The sequence below is a fragment of the Vulpes lagopus genome, chromosome X (genome assembly GCF_018345385.1).
Source record: "Vulpes lagopus strain Blue_001 chromosome X, ASM1834538v1, whole genome shotgun sequence".
In the NCBI taxonomy this organism is placed as follows: Eukaryota; Metazoa; Chordata; class Mammalia; order Carnivora; family Canidae; genus Vulpes; species Vulpes lagopus.
Window position 1 is genome coordinate 12,769,845 of NC_054848.1, and position 20,989 is coordinate 12,790,833.

At 44.1% G+C, this 20,989-nt stretch overlaps 1 protein-coding gene across 3 annotated transcripts in view; it reads right to left on the reverse strand.

Annotated features, from left to right (window-relative positions):
• Nucleotides 1–8,195: 8,195 nt before the first annotated feature.
• The window catches only part of CTPS2 (CTP synthase 2), a 107,724-nt gene continuing 94,930 nt past the window's right edge, over nucleotides 8,196–20,989 (reverse strand). For all 3 annotated transcript variants that reach the window (XM_041742156.1, XM_041742154.1, XM_041742155.1), the window contains 2 exons: nucleotides 9,472–9,578; nucleotides 8,196–8,402 (listed from right to left, as the gene is read on the reverse strand). In XM_041742156.1, the coding sequence (XP_041598090.1) occupies nucleotides 9,509–9,578 (70 nt within the window). In that variant the 3' untranslated portion in view covers nucleotides 8,196–8,402; nucleotides 9,472–9,508. The remainder of the gene's footprint in view (nucleotides 8,403–9,471; nucleotides 9,579–20,989) is intronic.

Below are 20,989 nucleotides of genomic sequence, written 5' to 3' on the forward strand. Positions count from 1 at the left end.
TATTGTCTGGCTCCAGATTAAATACAGAGAAAATGGATGCAGAAAAACACGACCATACTGTGATCAAGAGGATGCTGTTATATCGGAGGCTGCCTTCTATCTAATTCCATTCACTAGTTTTCCAGGGAGGCCACACCTGACCAGGCAGTTTGCTCAGAATTCAGCTCCATTTTCTCCACGAAGAGGGCTTGGCTTTGGTGAGTCCCAGCTTTGCAAGATACAAACCGTAAGTTAACGTTAGTCTTGCCCTCGTATTTCCCTAATCACTAAGGACAGCAGTAACATTTTTTAAAGGATTTTATTTATTTATTTATTTGAGAGAAAGAGAGAGATCGCATGAGCAGGGCGAGGGGCGGAGGGAGAAGCAGACTCCACTGAGCTGGGAGTCAATGCGGGGCTCGATCCTAGGACCCTGGGATCACGACCTGAGCTGAAGGCAGACGCTCAAGTGACTGAGCCACCCAGGTGCCCCCAGAAGTAACAGTATATATATAAACTTTTACTAAGGATGTATTCTGGACACCAAGCATCCTATTTCTGTGCCCCTAGCCACAGAGTCTGATATGCCAGAGAAGAACCACGATTGAGCACTTAAAAATGGGGTTAGTCCAAATCAAAATATGCTGTTGAGATCAACAGGCTAGACGACATGCTAAATTTAAAACAAATGTCCAATAAACATTAAACCTCACTTCTAGGGCAGCCCTGGTGGCGCAGCGGTTTAGCGCCGCCTGCAGCCCAGGGTGTGATCCTGGAGACCCGGGATTGAGTCCCACATCGGGTTCCCTGCATGAGGCCTGCTTCTCTCTCTGGCTCTCTCTCTATGTCTCTATGAATAAATAAATAAAATCTTTAAAAAAAAAACCTCACTTCTAAATTAAGGAAAATATCATTTACATGGTCATTAGAAAGGCATCCTTTACGTAGCTACTTAAAGGATTTTCTGCTCCAACATTATAGTTTGCCTTTGTTAACTGACATTTTTTTTAAAGATTTTATTTATTTATTCATGAGAGAGACACAGAAAGAGAGGCAGAGACAGAAGCAGAGGGAGAAGCAGAGGGAGAAGCAGGCTCCAGGCAAGGAGCCCGACGTGGGACTCAATCCCCGGTCTCCAGGATCACGCCCTGGGCCAAAGGCAGGCGCTAAACCGCTGAGCCACCCAGGGATCCCTGTTAACTGACATTTTAAAGCAGCTTTGATTGGGTCATTACCATTAGGGGCTCCCCACCTGCTACAGGCCATTATTCTCTTTTAGATTAGAAAAGAACTATACTAATCTACAATTATTTATTATCAAGCCGGAAATGGCCAGGAATCAGGAGAGCTGTGGAAAGGGAGTCTAGTGCAATTTACGAATTTAATAAATTCCCATTTGCATAGCATTTCCTATCGTTCACGCAACAGCTGAAAATCCCATTATTACTATTATACAATCCCTTCATAAAACATGTCACAATTCCAGAACTCAACCCAACTCTATTCTAGGTTGGAGCAAATCATTCTTGTGCACATCCACGTGTGGGCAGCTTCTCTCGGTAACATAGAAAGCATCGCATCCATGTCACCACCTCCCCAGTAAGATGCCATGACATTATTTTATCTGGTTTCTGAAACACTCCAAGGAATCAGATGTTACTTGGCTATGAATCTCTTCCTTAACTGGCCCTAACATCAGACTGAATTCTCTGAATACAGGACTCCAAGTCACTGTCTAGCACCCCACTGGCAAAGTTGACTCAAAAAAATGTTTGATGAATGGAATTCTCCCTATGTCTCAACATTTCTCTCTCTAAAAGTCCCATCTTCTTTCATCCTAATGATAAGGGCCAAATTTGCTGATTACCAGTAGCTTCCACCTGGAGTTTGCCAGGGGATCTGCTATTTCATAAGCTATATCCCTATCGAGAACAGCGTGTTTGAATCACTGTGTCGTACATGGGAAACTAACGTTAACACTGTGTGGCGTCTATACTCAGATAACTTTTTAAAAAGACAGAATGTAGAACTACAACCCTGGCAATTAGTAGAGTTTAACTGTCAATGTTATTCTCCTCTGAATGCAAAAAAATGCTCATTACTTGCAAATGTTCTTAAGGAGAATCTGAAAGGACTTGACAAGTAAATTTCCCCTACAAATGGTCCTGGGTAGAGAGTGATAAATGCTAGAACGGCAACTAATTCACGTCTTTTCTCTCCTTGAGAATGCTATGTGGCATCTGGAGAATTCTAAGGAAGAGAATAGGAAGTACTTTCTCAAAATCCAGAGGCAAAGGTAGGGCTAGAGCACCTGGGGAGCCACCAGAAAAAAAAAAAAAAAAAACAGCAAGAAGGCCAACTACCAAATCCAATAGCAAGCCTCATACATGACTGCACTATACTAGTTTCACCTTGTCAAGGAGCCAGAACTCCTGTCCCCTCAAAAGTCCTTTTAGCTAGAATAAGAATCATTGACATGAGGCAGGTTAACAGGAGAAAATCAAATTTAGCAGGCTTGCATACGGGGAATCCACATCGACATGGAAATTTCAATTTTTTTTTTTAAATTTATTTACGATAGTCACAGAGAGAGAGAGAGAGAGAGAGAGAGAGAGAGAGGCAGAGACACAGGCAGAGGGAGAAGCAGGCTCCATGCAGGGAGCCCTATGTGGGATTCGATCCCGGGTCTCCGGGATCGGGCCCTGGGCCAAAGGCAGGCGCTAAACCGTTGCGCCACCCAGGGATCCCGACATGGAAATTTCAAAGGCAGTCAGGCAAAGTGAGGTCTGTATGTCACTCTGAACTATGGAGAGGGGGGTAGGGGTCTGGGACTTCTCAGGAGAGGAATGCACTTCACAGGGTGATAAGAAGAGCAGATGTGTGGTATTCAGATGCTTGCCCTACTATACACATGGGTCACTTGGATAAAATTATTGTAAAATTATCTGTTAATAATCCTTATTCTGGGAGAGGCCCCCAATTTAGATTCTTCTGTGTGGTTAAGGGAGGGACAAAAGTTTTTCTTGAGCCTACAGGGTCTCAAGTGCCTCCAGCTCAAAATAACCCACATGTCAGAGTGGCACATTCTGAGGTCTGTCCTGAACCCCCTCACACCTCAAACACAAAAATATGCATAACCCAATATGAGATGAATTGAGATATTAATATATATACTTAATATATATATCCAGGGATACATATATATACCCAGGGATTTTGCCATGAGCAAGTGGTAGGTCTGTACATCCTCTTTTTCCCAGGATCCCAGGATCATGACCCAAGCCGAAGGCAGACGCTCAACCACTCAGCCACCCAGGCGCCCCTGTACGTCTTCTTTATACAGAATCTAGAGCTGTGCTGTATAATTAATATGATATTTAGTAGTGTAATGTAACATCATACTACTAAACGTAATATATATACTATTAGAGTACTACAATTGATTTCACCTGTTTCTTTCTACTTTTTAACATGTTACCAGAAAATTTCAAATAATACATGTGGTTCACATTTTGTTTTATTTTACATTTTATTTTTTGGCTAGCACTAGTGTAGAGAGCAGCTGGGGTAGAGAAAGGAAAAGAAAAAAGATAGTGGAATTCTTCTAAAGTCTGGAGTGGGAAGCTGGGTTTCTCACCACCAAAATCTCTCTGCTTGTTAGTGAGAATGCAGACAGCCCTTATAATGACTCCTCATTTTCAGGATGCTCCAAATCTGGGCAGTGTCATTTGAGGAAGCAGGCTCATTATGTCTCAGGAGCATCCTTGGGAAATGTTCGTGCACAATATCTATCAAAAGCTGAACTAAGGGGACATCTGGGTGGCTCAGGGGTTGAGCATCTGCCTTCGGCCCGGGGCATGATCCTGGAGTCCCGGGATCGAGTCCCACCTTGGGCTCCCTGCATGGAGCCTGCTTCTCCCTCTGCCTGTGTCTCTGCCTCTGTGTGTGTGTGTGTGTGTGTGTCTCATGAGTAAATAAATAAAATATTAAAAAAAAAAGAAACTGCTGACAAAAATAGGTGGGATCTAGCCAATGGCTATAGTTTGCCAGCCCCCACTTTCTTTCTTTCTTTTAAGATTTATTTACTTATTTATGAGAGACACAGAGAGAGGTAGAGACACAAGCAGGCTCCCCCCAAGGAGCCCAATGTGGGACTCGATCCCAGATCCTGGGATCATGTTCTGAACCGAAGGCAGACATCCAACCGCTGAGCCACCGAGGTGCCCCAGCCTCCTGTTTCAGATAGTGCCTCCTTCGACCAGTAAAGAAAGTGCAATCATGCTTTTAACTTCTTCATTCTGACACAGGTTAACACAGATCTCCCTTCAACCCAAGTTAGAGTTAAGCTCAGGAAAGTTGGAATAAAGGAAAGATAACAGAACAGAAGAAAAACATCGAGTTTATGGGATAAAACTATGGAGTTGTGATATTCACTCAGAAAAGCAAAAGTGTTGGGGTGCCCGGGTGGTTCAGTAGGTTAAGGGTCCCACTCTTGTTTTCAGGTCAGGTCATGGTCTCAAGGTCTTGGGATCGATCCCGAGTTGGACTCTGTGATCGGCAGGGAGTCGGCTTCTCTCCCTCTCCCTCTCCCTCTGCCCCTCCCTCGGCTTGTGCTCAAGTGCACGCTCACTCTCTCTCTCTAATAAATTAGTAAATCTAAAAAAAAAAAAAAAGGAAAAGAGAAAGTGTTTCAAAAGCCATGAAAAACTCTTATCCTATCAGAAATCTCCCTGGCTCAAATCAATGGTGGCAAAAAAGAAGTCACATACTAGGTGGTAAATTACTTCTGAGGTGTCATACTTCTCAAATTTGACATTTAAATAATATAGTCTTGTGCAGGGGCACCTGGGTGGCACAGTTGGTAAAGTATCTGACTCTTGGTTTCAGCCCAGGTCATGATCTCAGGGTCCTGAGATCCAGCCCCACATCGGTCTCCGCTCAGCATGGAGTCTGCTTGAGATTCTGTCTCCCTCTCCCTCTGCCCCTCCTGCTCGTGCTCTCGAAAAATAAAAAATAAATCTTAAATAAATTCAGAAGTTGCTACTCCAGAAATTTAGATAGTTTGAAATAATATTCATCTCTTGCCATTAAATTCTCTACAGAGGTGACCTAAATTACAACAAGTAGTCTCATCATCCTGGCCTGTGGCAAGCGATGAGGTTTCTCTACTTCACGGAAACCCCTTGAGAGGGTAATTCAGCATAGAAAAGTGTAGTTTCCTGGCTTTTATCTTACTATCAATCTCAAATACTCCCAGCATATTAACTGAACACACAGTCTCCCCCAGGAAAAAACCAATCAAAGCAATACATCTATTTTCAAAACAATTTCTTGTTCAAGGGAAAGATGAAAAGTTTAAAATCTGACAGTGAGGCTTCAAAATGAACTATGTAATCCCATGGGGCCACCTGGATTCCCCAGCTTTTCACCAGTATCCTTCTCAGAAGAGAAAGTGGTACCAAGGAAAGTGCTACGATGGAAAATGAGCCCCATTTCAGAGAGAAAACTGAATGGCATCTATACATTTGCCACCGTGTTTTAGAGATCTCCCTGGACGTGAACCTTAAAGACTAAAGCTGCATGGCAAAAAGCAGCTCACAAGTTCAAGTTCTATCTCCATCAAAGCCTGGGATGGAAGACACCCCCCTGGTATAAAAGACAGAATAATGGGAGAAAACCAAATGGCAGTTAATGACATGTCCACGATGGTAACTTCGACTCAGTTTTCAGAGTTTTTCCTCCGTCTGCTATTTCCTTAAAATCAGTCTAAAAGAATTCTTATACCAAAGCGACATATTTTGAGGGTGTTGGGGAGGAAGACCTTCCTCTCTGCCCTCCAAGGTCTTTCTAGCCGGACTAAGAATCGAATTGACCTGAAACAGAGGAACGAGAGAACATCAAATTTAACAGCACACTTAAGGGGAACGCACGCAGACGTGGAAATTCCAAAGACGATGAAGCAAGATCCAAGCTTATATGGACTCAGGAGAGGGGCGAGGACGGAAAGGGGAGAAAGCTCATCGGCAGGAAGGTGAAGGTTGTTTGGAGAAACAAGGTTGCCCTGTTAGGCAGAGAAGGTCTTGGGTAAAGAGGAGCTTCTGGAATGGCCAGGCTCTCTGCTCCAACGTAAGTGTAGGTGGCCCAGGGCCGGCAGAGAGCTTCTCCTGGGGCTGTCAGGTTTTGATTACTTTGAACTCCTCTTTATGCCCAGCGGCCCATATGGGGACAGCCTGCCCTGGGCCCTACCAGGGCAAATTCTGCTCCCCTGTCTTTGCCCCAGCGCCTTATACCATGCGTGGCTCCTGCTGAGAGCTCAAGATACATTTCTTTTTTCTTTTTTAAAGATTTTATTTATTTATTCATTAGACACACACACACACACACACACACAGAGGCAGAGACACAGGCAGAGGGAGAAGCAGGCTCCATGCAGGGAGCCCGACGTGAGACTCGATCCTGGGTCTCCAGGATCAGGCCCTGGGCCGAAGGCAGGCGCCAACCGCTGAGCCACCCAGGGATCCCCTGAAGATACATTTCTGGAATGAATGATTTATACTGACTTTCTCCGTAGTCATGTGCGACGCCGCTGCACTATTCTGAGCAGCCGTGCTCCTACCATTGTGCTCCTACCATTAAGCCTTCGGTGGATTCCAAGTTCAAGGGTGTCTCCAAAAGAGGAAAACCTCCCCTAGTAACAACAAAAGGGCTGGTTTATAGTTTTTAAGAGCCCTTCTTCTGGTCCTATTTACATGCATCATTACCCTACAGTGAAAGCACTTTGGTACAAGTGATTAGAAATCATAATACTCACCATTGAAAACTGCCATTTAAGCCAGAGTACCCCCGCATGATGTTTCCGCCTACATCCCTCTCTCCCTGAGGCCTATTCCAGCTTTCAACCTACCTTGTGGGCTTTTCATTCCGAGCCTCTTGTGATCTTCAAGTTGTAATTTTCACAAGTGGAGCCTGAAAGCTCTTTAATATTTTTGTGTCGGGGAGATGAATTTTCTGTAGCGTCTTACAAAATAATGCTGTAACACCTGACAGCACTAAGTGAGAAAAGTTAAAAGACAATCACACACACACAAAATTAACTGAGCAGTTAAAATATTTGAGTGTCGGGAAGCACAGGTGTGAGCCACAACTGTCCTCTCAAGCTCATTCAACAGGGGCATTGGGAAGCCTACTGGACACCGTCCTGGTCGCTCAACGTTGCAAATCTACCTGATGCCCCTTAGCTGTCCAGTTTATTATTTTTTTATTTTTTAGATTTTATTTATTCATGAGAGATACAGAGAGGGGCAGAGACACAGGCAGAGGGAGAAGCACGCTCCACGCAGGGAGCCCGATGTGGGACTCGATCCCGGGACCCCAGGATCACGCCCTGAGCCAAAGGCAGGCAATAAACCGCTGAGCCACCCAGGGATCCCCTAGCTGTTCACTTTAAAATGGTCAATCCTAGGGCCGCCTAGACCCAGGGTTGAGAGTCAGCCTTTGGCCCAGGGCGTGATCCCCGGGTCCCGGGATCGAGTCCCACATCGGCTCCCTGCGTGGAGCCTGCTTCTCCCTCTGCCTGTGTCTCTGCCCCTCTCTGTGTGTCTCTCCTGAATAAGAAATAAAATCTTTTTAAAAAGAAAAAAATAAAAATAAAACGATCAATTCTAAAACAAAATAAAATAGGGGTGCCCGGGTGGCTCCATCCGTTAAGAGCCTGCCTTGGGCTCAGGTCATGATCCTGCTCTGGGATTGAGCCCCGTGTCAGGCTCCCTGCTGAGGGAATTCTGCTTCGCCCTCTCCTCCTCTCCTCGTTGTGCTCTCTCTCACACTCTCACTCTCTCAAATCAATCAAAATTAAAAAAAAATAAAATGCTCATTAATTCCATGTTATGTGAATTCTGCCCCAATTAATATACATATATAATATATATTTTTATCCCCCCTTACATTCTGCCCACCTGTGGCGAGGGCCTTACTTGCCACCCCCCACTCTTGGACTTGTTTAATTTTAACTAAAAATAAACAGGCTGACAAACTGAAAGAAGCTTGGGCCACACAAAAATCTGGGATTGAGTTCCAGGTCACAGAATAACTCAGTTTTGACTCAAAATTCCCTATCACGTGTGCACAGGGAAGGTTCTGGAGCCCGGATCCTCGCTCACCACCTGGACATCACCACACACCGGACAAAACACAAACACACTTTCTCCCCCACGAGGTTGTTGGGAAAAGTTTAATTGGCTACAGAAATTTGTGAGAACCAAAGGCCACCTCTAGAGTAAAAAGGGTGGTGGCCCTTTGGTTCTGGTTTCTCTATTATTAGGTCTCCTTCGAGGCTCTACATCCATGTTTAGTGGAAAATAAAGTGATTCTTTAAGAGTGTGATTTCCTCAGTTCCTTCATCCTGGTTTCAGTTACTTCAGAGCCTTAAAAAAAGAAGAAGAAAAAGAATGTAAGTATTAGCAACATCGGAAACTAAGACTGTAAAGTGCCTCCAGCTAGCCTTTGCACCATCTTGGTTTGCTCCTAAAGGACTTTATGTTTGAGGCAAACATAAATAGAGAGATGCTTTCTCTGGTGAACATGAATATCCTATCCCTAAGTGATATGAAGAGAGCTCATAATGGAGCGATTAACTCTGTACAGTTTCCAGAAGCTGCTGTCTATGAAAGAGAGCTGTCATCCACTTCACGGCAGCCGTAACGCTGGAGTTATCCCAGGCACTATCAGCCTCAGAACTTGAATCTAATAAAGCTCTCCAGGCTGCTATCCTCCCTCTTAAAGCCTAAAAGAGCTGTGGGAAAAATAAGGGGCCCTCAGAAGCCAAGCCAGTCTCAGGCATCTCCCTTCAAAGAAATAAAAGACCATTTTATTTCATACAAACCCAAGGAAATCTGTTTTTCCCTGAATGACCTAAACTGGGGGTCACCAAACTGCTTTTATAAATAAAGTTTTATTGGGACACAGCCATGCCCATTCATTCTTTTTTTATTGGTGTTCAATTTGCCAACATATAGCATAACACCCAGTGCTCATCCCATCAAGTGCCCCCCTTAGTGCCCGCCACCCAGTCACCCCCACCCCCCGCCCGCCATGCCCATTCCTTTATGCTTTTCCTCTGTAATGGCAAAGCAGAATAGTTGCAACGGAGACCGCACGGCCCACAAATCCTAAAATATTTACTCTCCAGCCCTTTATGGAACACATTTGCTGACTTATTACAACTCTAACCACTATAGCTTCCATTTATAGGTGCTGTTACATATTTCTCCCCAGCCTCAGGTGCATTCCAGTTTCTCAAAAGTATGACTGGCCGTCAGGTCTGTCCTAGCTATGACCTGGGATGCTCCTATTTGACTGCTACCTATGCTGATCAAATAGGAGCATCCCGAGAGAGCAAAATCCTGCAAGGCAAGTCATAAGATGCTCCCTTCTCCACCAGGACAACAGCTTGTCTCTAAGACAGATAGAGAATACTTGAAGATTCCATCTTACCCTCTCAGGCAGTCCTGATTATTCCGAGTCATTAGTTTCAGCTTATTTCCAACTCGGCTATTCTTGGCTCTGAAAAGCTGTCATCACTGGCATCGCTGTATCTATCACTAGATCAAAAGAGGAGCTAATTTAGCAAGTTGTAAAAAACCCTGGACACTTATTGCATTTACAATTCCAAACACTTTTCATACTTAATCTCCACTCAGAGAAAATGCCAAGGGATAGTCTACTAGCACTGTCTAGTCGCTACAGAAAGAGGTGAGTCCAAACACACACCATGGTCTTTTTGTCAGAGGAGCTGATTATTCGCTTGCATCTTAAGTTGGAAGTAAAATTTATAAAATCAGAAAATTTATAAAATCATTTCAATTTACATTAAAATTTATAATCTTCTGAAGACCACTAGTAGAGACCAGCAGCATTAAATTTTCCATTCCAACAAACGTTCTCGTACATCCAAAGCTTTGAGAACAAATTTGGGGGATCCCTGGGTGCTCAGTGGTTGAGAGCCTGCCTTCGGCCCAGGGTGTGATCCTGGAGACCCAGGATCGAGTCCGGCGTCGGGCTCCCTGCGTGGAGCCTGCTTCTCCCTCTGCCTGGGTCTCTGCCTCTCTCTGTGTGTCTCTCATGAATAAATAAATAAAAATCTTTTAAAATAAAAAAAATTCAAAAAAAGAGAAATAATTTGCATGATTATGTTATTTTCACATTAGAAGCTCTATAAGGGGCACCTGGGTGGCTCAGCGGTTGAGTGTCTGCCTTCGGCTCAGGTCGTGATCCCTGGGTCCTGGGATCGAGTCCCACATTGGGCTCCCTGCATGGAGCCTGCTTCTCCCTCTGCCTGAGTCTCTGCCTCTCTGTCTCTCATGAATAAATAAGTAAAATATTTTTAAAAAGAAGCAGCAGCTTTATGGGATGCTCTGACTACGTCGAGCCACATATAGTATTCAATATGGGACCAATTACTGATATAGATGCTGCCACGTTGGGTTCTGTCAGAGGTACACCTTCTCCATGACATAACCTTGCAATTATAGTTTTGCTTCGAGCCATAGGCTTAGGCTGGGGTTCCTCTTGCTCAGTTCCAAATAAATCAGCAAGTAGATCAACTCTACAGGAGTGCTACCGATCTGTAGAGGCAACGTTGCCAAGAAGTGTTTTCTGCCTGAACCATTCCTAGCCTTGACCAACTTTTTGCTGACCTATAGCAAATAAGTCCGAATTCCATAACATGTGAAAATCCATTTTTTAAAAAGATTTTATTTATTTATTCATGAGAGACACACAGGCAGAGGGAGAAGCAGGCTCCCTGAGGGGAGCTCAACACGGGACTCAATCCCCAGGCCCCAGGATCATGCTGAGCCAAAGGCAGACGCCCAACCATTGAGCCACCCAGACACCTCCCCATCCTTTTTTTTTTTGCCTTTTTTTAAAGGAGGAAAGGGTACAACTGAAGAAATCCTATGCTGACAGGTTAGGAGACGAAGATTTACTCTACACATATGGAGTATCAATAAATACATAAACAGCAATGTAAAAGACAACCTCACTCTCCTCCCTGACTTTTGAACAAAATACTGGAAAGGCTGTGGGGGTGGGGCTCAAGTATGGAGAGGAGATAGAAGATTAAGGATTGGCAGAAAAGTCAAGATATGTTAGATAAACATAGAAATCAACAGAGTCTCAAAACAAGCAGAAGATACCTCCTACTTAGATTTTAGAGCAGGAAAATCACTTCTACTGTTACAAAAGGGTTTCCAATAAAGAAAACACAGGAATAACTAAAGAATGCTTTTTTAAAAAACTGCCCCCAAAAGTTGATATGTCCTTCCTTATCCATGCACTCTCATTACACAAACGTCGAGTCCTTCCTGGTTCTGTGCAACAAAGAGGGAACTGGAAGTTGCGCTCAACTTCCTCTGGGAGAAGAAATGAAGGTTAGGGTGTTCAGGTGATTAACCCAGCACACAGCTCATTCGAGGTGGGGCCAGAAGGCCCATCACACCAACCAAGGCCACAAGCTCAAGTCTTAGCTGTGCTGCAATGTACCCGCAGCACCTCGGGCCATGTCTCCTGACTCCACAAGCAAGAAGGCCAAAGAGCCAAGGAAATTCCATTTTCTCAGGCATCAGATTTTTTTTTTAATTTTTTTTTTTTTAGTTTTTATTTACTTATGATAGTCACACACACAGAGATAGAGAGAGAGAGGCAGAGACATAGGCAGAGGGAGAAGCAGGCTCCATGCACCGGGAGCCCGATGTGGGATTCGATCCCGGGTCTCCAGGATCGCGCCCTGGGCCAAAGGCAGGCGCCAAACCGCTGCACCACCCAGGGATCCCTCAGGCATCAGATTTTATACTTGCTTTCTTCCCTACTTCTGAGCCCAGGGAAGAGTAAGGTGGACGCACATCTTCCCCCTCACACTCCTGGTTGTACTATTTATGAACCACATACATTTGGACTGGTCACTTGACTCCTGAGAGTCTAGAAAAAAAGAAGTAACAATACCCACAACCACATAAGGGCCAAAAGAGAATGTATATAAATGTGCTCTGAAGACTATATACAATTATAAGCTGTTGCTGTTTTTGAGAATTATGTATTTATAACATGAGGGCAGCCTGGGTGGCTCAGCGGTTTAGCACCACCTTCAGCCCAGGGCCTGATCCTGGAGACCAGGGATGGAGTCCCGCGTCAGGCTCCCTGCAGGGAGCCTGCTTCTCCCTCTGCCTGTGTCTCTGCCTTTCTCTCTCTCTCTGTGTCTCTCATGAATAAATAAATATAATCTTAAAAAAATATATTTATAACATGGTATCTCTCAAAAAGTCATGGAAATAGAAAGAAGTCATAAAAACTGCCAATTGCGTGATTTTCAGAATTGTTTCTTGTACCAAATACTTCCCTGCCCACATTAGCCAGCAGACTTGGGTGGGTCTGTTTCCAACCTAACAGCTCTCGTTTCTGTCTGATGGCTGGCTGCCCCGAACTCTGACAACACATCAAAATGACATAGGGAGACTCTGCTTGAGTTTACTCATTTCTAAGGCAAATGAGTGGGTTCACTGATTTTCTTTCATATGTGTCAGGAACCAGAAGTAGGACAATGAAATAAATCACGGCACTCAAGAACAGAATCATCAGAATAGGCCTTGCTGCTCAACGTGCTCATTTTAGGGCACCCAGGTGCCAACAAAAAACAAGTGCTAGAAATAAAATCTGGATCATCACCACACACAGAATAGCAGTGGCTCCCGCACGTTCAATAAAATGTGAGTACTCTGTGCTGCATATGACTTAGGGGTTCATTTTTGTTTCACACAGAACAAACTTAAAGAAGTCCTAAGATATACTTGTCTGGGTATATTTTCACTTAATTCGCAACATCTCAGCTCTATCTTAAGACTAACCCATCTTTTTAAATAATCTTCTCTGTACACACACATGGGCACACACGCATTTCTCAGTAGAGAAAATTATTCGATATGAAGGTCTTACATGTTAAACTTTATGAAATGCCACAGAATACAGATCCACATGTGTGTGTCTTGATATATTTGAGGGGGGGGAGTTTTAAACCTGCACTACCCAATATGGGAGCCACAAGCCACATGACGCTATCTGCAAATTTAATCCATTAAAAAATGGATTACAAATATCTACAAATTTAAATCCATTAAAACCGAATTGCATTGAAAATCTCACTCCCACATATTAAGCTGCACTTCGAGTGCTCAGTATGTTACCAGGTAGCTGGGTTCTTGTCCCAGATACACCAAAGCATTGGAGACCCAAGACCAGAATGGGAAGATAGGGTTGATTAAGTGGAGAAGTAGAGTACACTTCTTTTTTTAATGTTTATTTATTTATGATAGTCCCAGAGAGAGAGAGAGAGAGAGAGAGAGAGAGAGAGAGAGGCAGAGACACAGGCAGAGGGAGAAGCAGGCTCCATGCACCAGGAGCCCGACGTGGGATTCGACCCCGGTCTCCAGGATCGCGCCCTGGGCCAAAGGCAGGCGCTAAACCGCTGCGCCACCCAGAGTACACTTTCAAGAGAGAAAGCAGGCCACTGCTAGAGCAACAGGGGCAACGGTCCCAAGAAGCTCTAGCTGCAACCTCTTAAACCTGCTTTCTGCATATGTAAATTTGGCTTTGATTGACATGTTTGATTGACAGCTGATGGTTACATAACATTTTTGTCTTCTGCGCATGCACCTACCCATGATGCATTCTGTTATGATCATATTTATTTATGTATAGTATATTTATGAGTTTCTAATGAGCTTTTGCTGTGACCTTAAGGACAAATTGTGCCTTTTGGGCGCATGCTCAGCTCTCAGAAGTCCCTTTGTGGCTTCTGAGCTGGCTCTTTGGCTAGGCCTTTCCGCTTCCGTTAGCCCTTAGAGGTGGCTCTGAAGGTGTGTGGCTGTTAACTCTCAGGGGTGGCTCTGAGGGTATTGGTAGCATCTGTTTTATCCCTCCTCCCTCATACCTAACTGCCCAACAAATAGTCATGTTGGGCTGATGACTGTCACCTTGGGCAGTGTAGCTTATATAACATTTCCATCATTGCAGAAAGTTCTATTGGATAGCACCAAGTTTAAAACAAATGAATAGGGGGATCCCTGGGTGGCTCAGCAGTTTAGCGCCTGCCTTCGACCCATGGCATGATCCTGGGGTCCCCGGATCGAGTCCCACGTTGGGCTCCCTGCATGGAGCCTGCTTCTCCCTCTGCCCGTGTCTCTGCCTCTCTCTCTGTGTCTCTCATGAATGAATAAATAAAATCTTTGAGCAGTCCCGGTGGCGCAGTGGTTTATCGCTGCCTGCAGCCCAGGGCATGATCCTGGAGACCCCGGATCGAGTCCCACGTCAGGCTCTCTGCATGGAGCCTGCTTCTCCCTCTGCCTGTGTCTCTGCCTCTCTCTCTCTCTCTCTGCATCTCTATGAATAAATAAATAAAAATCTTTAAAAAAAATTTTTAAATAAATAAATAAAATATTTTAAAAAATGTTTAAAAAAATGAATAATGATTTAAAAAACAACAACAAACTATAATCACCATCCAATGATTCTCCTTGTCACTCCTTAAAAAAAATTTTTTTTAAGGTCTAGCTATCCATAGTTAATTAAAATCACGGCAAATGTCTCTCATGCATGCATGCACTCCCCAAATAATGGAAGTACTCTTTCCAAAAAGGTTTATATAATCTTTTTAAGCAGGCTCCAAACCCAATATGGGGCCGGAACCCACAACCCAGAGGACAAGAATCACATGCTTTACCAACTGAGCCAGCCAGATGCCCCCTATATTATTTTTTACAAGATAAAATCAAAATCACCAACAGTGACTCATGGGAATCTCTATCCTTACAAAACCAGCTTGATTTATGAGACTTGTCTGCAACAATTTACATGCGGTTCTTTGACAAAAAAAAAAAGGTTTATCATAGTCATTTGTTTGTCAAAGATTCCTGGTTCCTAATAAATTCCCAATATAAGAAAACATATATATTCCAAGGCGCTAGGACAAGATATGGTAATGCCTCATACAGCCCACCTTTTATGCCACCCCAGGGGCAGCCATTAAACCACTTCTACTCCATTAACAGAAAGAGGTGATTGGAATTTTTAAAAATTTTGATGGCATACTTCGGATTCCCAGCATGCATGAGTCCCTGCAATACTTTGTATCAAAATCCATTTCATGTAGAAAAAGCATGTTTTAAAACAGGTTGCCATGCACACAGTTTTCTCCAAAGCATTGTTACTGCTACACTTACTTCCTTTTCAAAGAGCCCCTGGAAGCCATAAAATGTAAGAGCAATGGAATAAAAACTTACTATGCTTTGATGAGTTTTGCATTGAATAATAAATGGTAGACTACAACCCCAGCAGGGCATTAAAAGCACAGTAGTCTCTATCACTATTAACTCCATTCCTGGCTGGCACCATATCATCAACACTGCAGTGGACCACCATCAATAAAGAGCACCTTTTAATCAACATTTAATCCCTAATGGAAAATGTACTTAAATGTGGTTTATTAGCAGCACTTTACCAAAAAAAGTCTCAAGATATGGAGTTGGTGACAAACAACAGTGCTGGTTTTGTTGTTTTATATTTTTTTTTAATGGTGCTGTTTTAAAGGGTGTTTAAAAACTGGTAAAAAAGAATCATTTTTTTCCAGTTCACTTTTGCTGAAAATGTAACAAAGGGAAAAATGTCATATTTTTATGTGAATTTAAAATTTACTAAGCACCAGGACGCCTGGGTGGCCCAGTGGTTGAGGATCTGCCTTCAGCTCAGGGCATAATCACTGGGTCCAGGGATTGAGTAACATATTGGGCTCCCCCATGGGGAACCTGCTTCTCCCTCTGTCTGTGTCTCTGCCTCTCTCTGTCTCTCACGAATAAAAAAATAAAAATATTTTTTAAAAATTTACAAAGCACCATCTCAACTATTCTTTATAGCAGCCCAAAAGGATGAAGATCCTGAGGTTTAGAAGTAGAGACTTAGAAAAAAGTGCCCAGTAAGTAGCAAATCGAGAAATAAAATCCATAGCACCTGCTCTACTCATCCACCCTGTCCCCAAAGAAACAAACTATTTGCACCTGTTGGGAAGCAAGAATTTCCTGTTCCCTTTAAGATACTCCACCCTGGACTAGGCATAAAGGGAATGAGACAGATGAACAGAAGAAACCTGGAGGGACAGAAGTTTCTCTTAAGCCTTCAGGGTCTTTTTTTTTTTAAGATTTTATTTATTCAGGGGCAGCCCCGGTGGCCCAGCGGTTTAGTGCTGCCTTTATTTATTTATTTTTTTTATTTATTTATGATAGCCACACAGAGAGAGAGAGAGAGAGAGGCAGAGACACAGGCAGAGGGAGAAGCAGGCTCCATGCAGGGAGCCCGACATGGGATTCGATCCCAGGTCCCCAGGATCGTGCCCTGGGCCAAAAGCAGGCACCAAACCGCTGCGCCACCCAGGGATCCCCTAGTGCCACCTTTAGCCCTGGGGTGTGATCCTGGAGACCCTGGATCGAGTCCCATGTCGGGGTCCCTGCGTGGAGCCTGCTTCTTCCTCTTCCTGTGTCTCTGCCTCTGTGTCTGTCATGAATAAATAAATAAAATCTTAAAAAAAAAAAGATTTTATTTATTCATAGAGACACAGAGAGAGAATGAGAGGCAGAGACACAGGCAGAAGGAGAAGCAGGCTCCACGCAGAGAGCCTGACGTGGGACTCAATCCAGGGTCTCCAGGATCACGCCCTGGGCTGCAGGCAGCGCTAAACCGTTGCGCCACCGGGGCTGCCCGCCTTCAGGGTCTTGATTGCCTTCAGCTCCAAACAGTCCGCGTGCCAAAGCGGCTCATCTTGGGGCTGCTTGCCTTTGGCCCCTGCACACCACACACTGCAAGAATGGTCCTTGACAACATCAACCATGCACCCCAAAGTTTAAAAAAAAAACAGGCAAGGTGATTCCAAGTTTAAAATAGCACTGGGAAATACACATCAGATTCATGCAGAGGGAAAGAGTATCTTACCCTCCTAGTCAAAGGAAAGAGGTACCCAAGGGGGAGATAAGTATGCCTTAGAGGGAGAAAGGCAGATGCTACAATCAATAGAGAGGCCTCCCCATGCCCAGGGTCAGGAATGATTCGGGGAACTAGCATCCTAACAAGATACAGATTGGCATTCACCTCTCACTAAGTAGTTCAGGAATGTATATACGCTGATATATCAAGGGGCACAAAAGCAGTGTGAGCTGAGGCAAAGGCATTAAAAGCTTCTAGGGAGATCAAGGGACTGCAAGCTGTCCCCTATGGATTGGTGTGCATTTTGTTCTCTAGGTCAAGGGAAGCCACTGAGAGTTTTAAATTCCAAAATAATGTAGGAAGATGGATTGAGAAGAGGAAAGCTGAAGGCATAGAGACCAGGTAGGAAGCTTTGTGGAAGGCAAGAAATGAAGAAGACCAGAACTAAGGTAAAATTAACGACAATCATTCCTACTCAGGGGCACCTCACTGGCTCAGTCAGTAGAGTGTGACTCTTGATCTCAGGGTTGTGAGTTCAGGCCCCATGTTACTGGCAGAGCTTACGTTAAAAAAATAATAATAATAATTTCCATTTAATTTCGCACCATAGACCAGACACTGTGCTAAGTGCTTTGTACTTAGTATGAAACTTCATCTTCATTAAGTGGGTACCATGTCAAGTGGGTACCATTACCATGCCCTTTTTATAGAGAAACTGATGCAGAGAAGAGTGAAGTCACAGAACAGTGATTATAATCATGGAATAAACCATGTATGGATATAGAATAAAGATAGGAAGGAAATACTAAAAATGAACACAGTGTGTTAGGCTGGTGGGTTTACGGGTCCTTTCTTTCTATTTTCAAAATCTTCTGCAATGCTACATCTAGAAGTCAACCAGAAAACAAATATTTCCAAGCTGGAAGCCAGCATGTCACTTAGATGGAAAATCCAAAGAGAGTCACAGAAGAGAAACTAGAGACAATGGTGAATGAAAATGGGCACCTTCTCTCCCTGATTGCTGCCAGGACCCAAAGATAAAAACGGAGGGATAAGGATAAGCATGAAGAAGAGAATGGACTCAAATCCTAGGAGCACACAAGGTATCAGGAAATGGAAAGATCTGGCTCTGGGTACGTAGTTCCTTTAAGGGCCTTTTGATTATAAAGTAGTTTCAACTTTTGAGCTCGGTCTGAAAAAAGTCAAGCAAATATAGAGAATCACTGAGTAATTTCCCTTCTCGTTTCTGTACCAGACTGCTTCCTGTTTTGCCACAAAAAGTCGATTTCTCTGCACAAAAGGTAGTATATGTCAGGTGGAGGCATGGAATCCAGGATCCTAAAACCTAGGATAAAATGCTGCTCAAATGTCTTGAAATCCTGGCTTTATACTTTAAAAATACATTACCTCAAAGAGCTGCATGTCTGTGAACTGCTGACTGCGCCCCATCTAAGTTCTTGCTTTCCAACATGGAACGAGCACTCTGCAAGCAGGAGAGTTTTGCTCTGACCTGACATGTGGGCATGACAAATGGGCATGAGAAATGATAGCATCATCCAAACTGAAAGGTGTTTCTCAACTTGGTATGTAGGTGAGTGAGCCTAAGAGCCCTGCAGGGCAGCCCCAGAGAACCACGTGCTGGAAAAAAACCTCGGAATAACTTTGGACTCTGATCCCTCTTCTGTTTCCAGTTGCTTAAAAATGGAATTCTGAACACAGATGATATACTTTGTTTCTAGATACTAAAGAACTCACAATCACAAGCACCTTTGTGTAGTCTATTTAGTATAAGCCTCTAATAATAGTCTTCTAATAATCACATGAAACAGTCTCATTCTATTAGATGATATGCCAGCAAAACCATGCAAATGTGCGGTCACCTTTTGTACGTGGGACAGATTATGTTTACATACCAGAGGAGAGAGCTCAGCAAAGAATTACAACAATCTCCCACTGGATTTGTTTTTTCTAAAACTGGCTTATTAGACTTGTGCATAAAAAGAGTTAACACAGCGGGCCTGAGGCTGCGATGTTTAGAAGGGCCTGCTTAAGGAGGGACTCAGGAACTTGGCTTTCAGATTGTGTTCTCCATTACCAACTGATAAGGTCATTTCACTGGGTGTAGGCTGATGTGATTTATGGTGAATGCTTGCTTTCCTTCTGAGAGTCTGGAATCTGAGTGGTTGCTAGGTAGAGAATGCCTATGAAACCAGCCCCAATAAAACCCCTAAACTCTGAGTCTCAGATGGGCTTCTCTGGCCATAAACATCAAGCACATGTTGCTGCATGTTCACTGCTGAAGGGGAGGTGAGCTCTGCAGGACCTCTCGTGGGAGGGAGGGAGCATAGGAAACCTGCAAATAGGTTTCTCCAGACCCCACTTACACCTTTTTCTCTTACTGAGCCAGCTGGGTATGCTTACTCTGTCACCGAAGTGAATTTTAACCATGAGTACAACTATATTCTGATTGCCTTCTAGTGAATCATCAAATGTGTGGGTCGTCTCGGGGAACCCCCAAAACAAAGCCTTTCAATTTGATTTGGCATGTACTTTTGAGTAGCTTATACAAACCTAAAAAATACTATCCTAAAACTGTCATGCCTCTTGAACAGAAACTACAAGTTGAAAACCGGGTGGAACTGGTCCTCATAACTGCTGCCACTCTATGGACAGCAGAGTAGCCAAGACTTCAGCTCTAGATCCCAAGACAATCATCTTACTGCAACTTCCCAGGCACTAAAAGAGAACTGTTCTCCACAGGCAGACCGCAGAGGTTACAGTTCAGGTGGACTTGCTCAAAGCCAAAGATTTTTACATTCTGGGCTTTAAAGATGTCAGCTGCACATGTGCCATATAATTACATACCGTCAGCCAATTTCTGGGAAAGGAAGTCATTATGCTAGTGTTCATATTCCTTAGTACATTTGTTTATGGTTGATTACAGACAGTCATCTTGTTTGACAGAAATACAGTACCAACCCCGCTCACATTAGAGACCAGCCATCAAAGCAGTTGTTTGCTTTTTTGACATTTACTAGTGCCACGGAGCTGGGCAGAGAGGGGTTGCAGTGCAAGCTTCCTCCAGAATCTGGGTATCTGTCACTGGGTTAACTCACGGTCACCATTCTTAGCTGGAAAACCCTCTTCGAGGTGTCAAAATTAGACTAGACCATATCCACCCTCCCCTGCTACCTACAGTTATTACTTTAACGGGTACTAAACAACCCCGAGTGCTGGGGAGCCAGGGACACCAAGATATATAAGGTGCTGGCTGCCCTCAAGAAATGCACCGGATCATAGCGGATATGTAGGAATTCTCTACCACGGAAGCCTGCTAGTCTGCTGTAATTCCAATAGCAGTAGCTGAGTTATATTAAGAAGTCTTTCCTTCTCCTCGAGACATACTGGGTCTTGCTCAGGAGTTGCTAGCAAGCAACCATTTTTTGCTGCAACTGCTGGTAAGCTGCACCCAGAGACCACCATCCCCCCTCCATGGGAATCAGGGGGCCATCTAACACACAGGTGGCCAGTCCACACAGACTAGGTAACACTTGTTCTTAGCTGTTGCTTGCAAACAACCAACCAGTCTGGTGTGACTTATTTCTCCCAGCCATCTAACTTCCTCCACTGTCACTCTCCTTTTACATGCCAGCACCCAAAATGATGGAGACTACAAAGTGGCTGAGCAGGGTCACAGCACACATGTGACATGGGACCACACTGTCTATCATTCCCAATCTGCTGCATAGGCCATGCAGTGTCAGAGCACAGGGAGCTCTCTCTTCGCATGCAATCTCATGCACAACCATGCCACACGAGCCTGATAAAGTGCAGCTGCTCGGCTGAAGCAGGGAAGAGCCCGGGGTCCCCTCAGCCTGCTCCTCCTCACGGCAGCCCAGACTGCAGCTCCGCTGGGCACCGTTTGAAAACCAAAGCCCTGGTTCAAGGGTGCAAGGAGTGAGCATTCATTCAGTAAGACACCCAACACGGA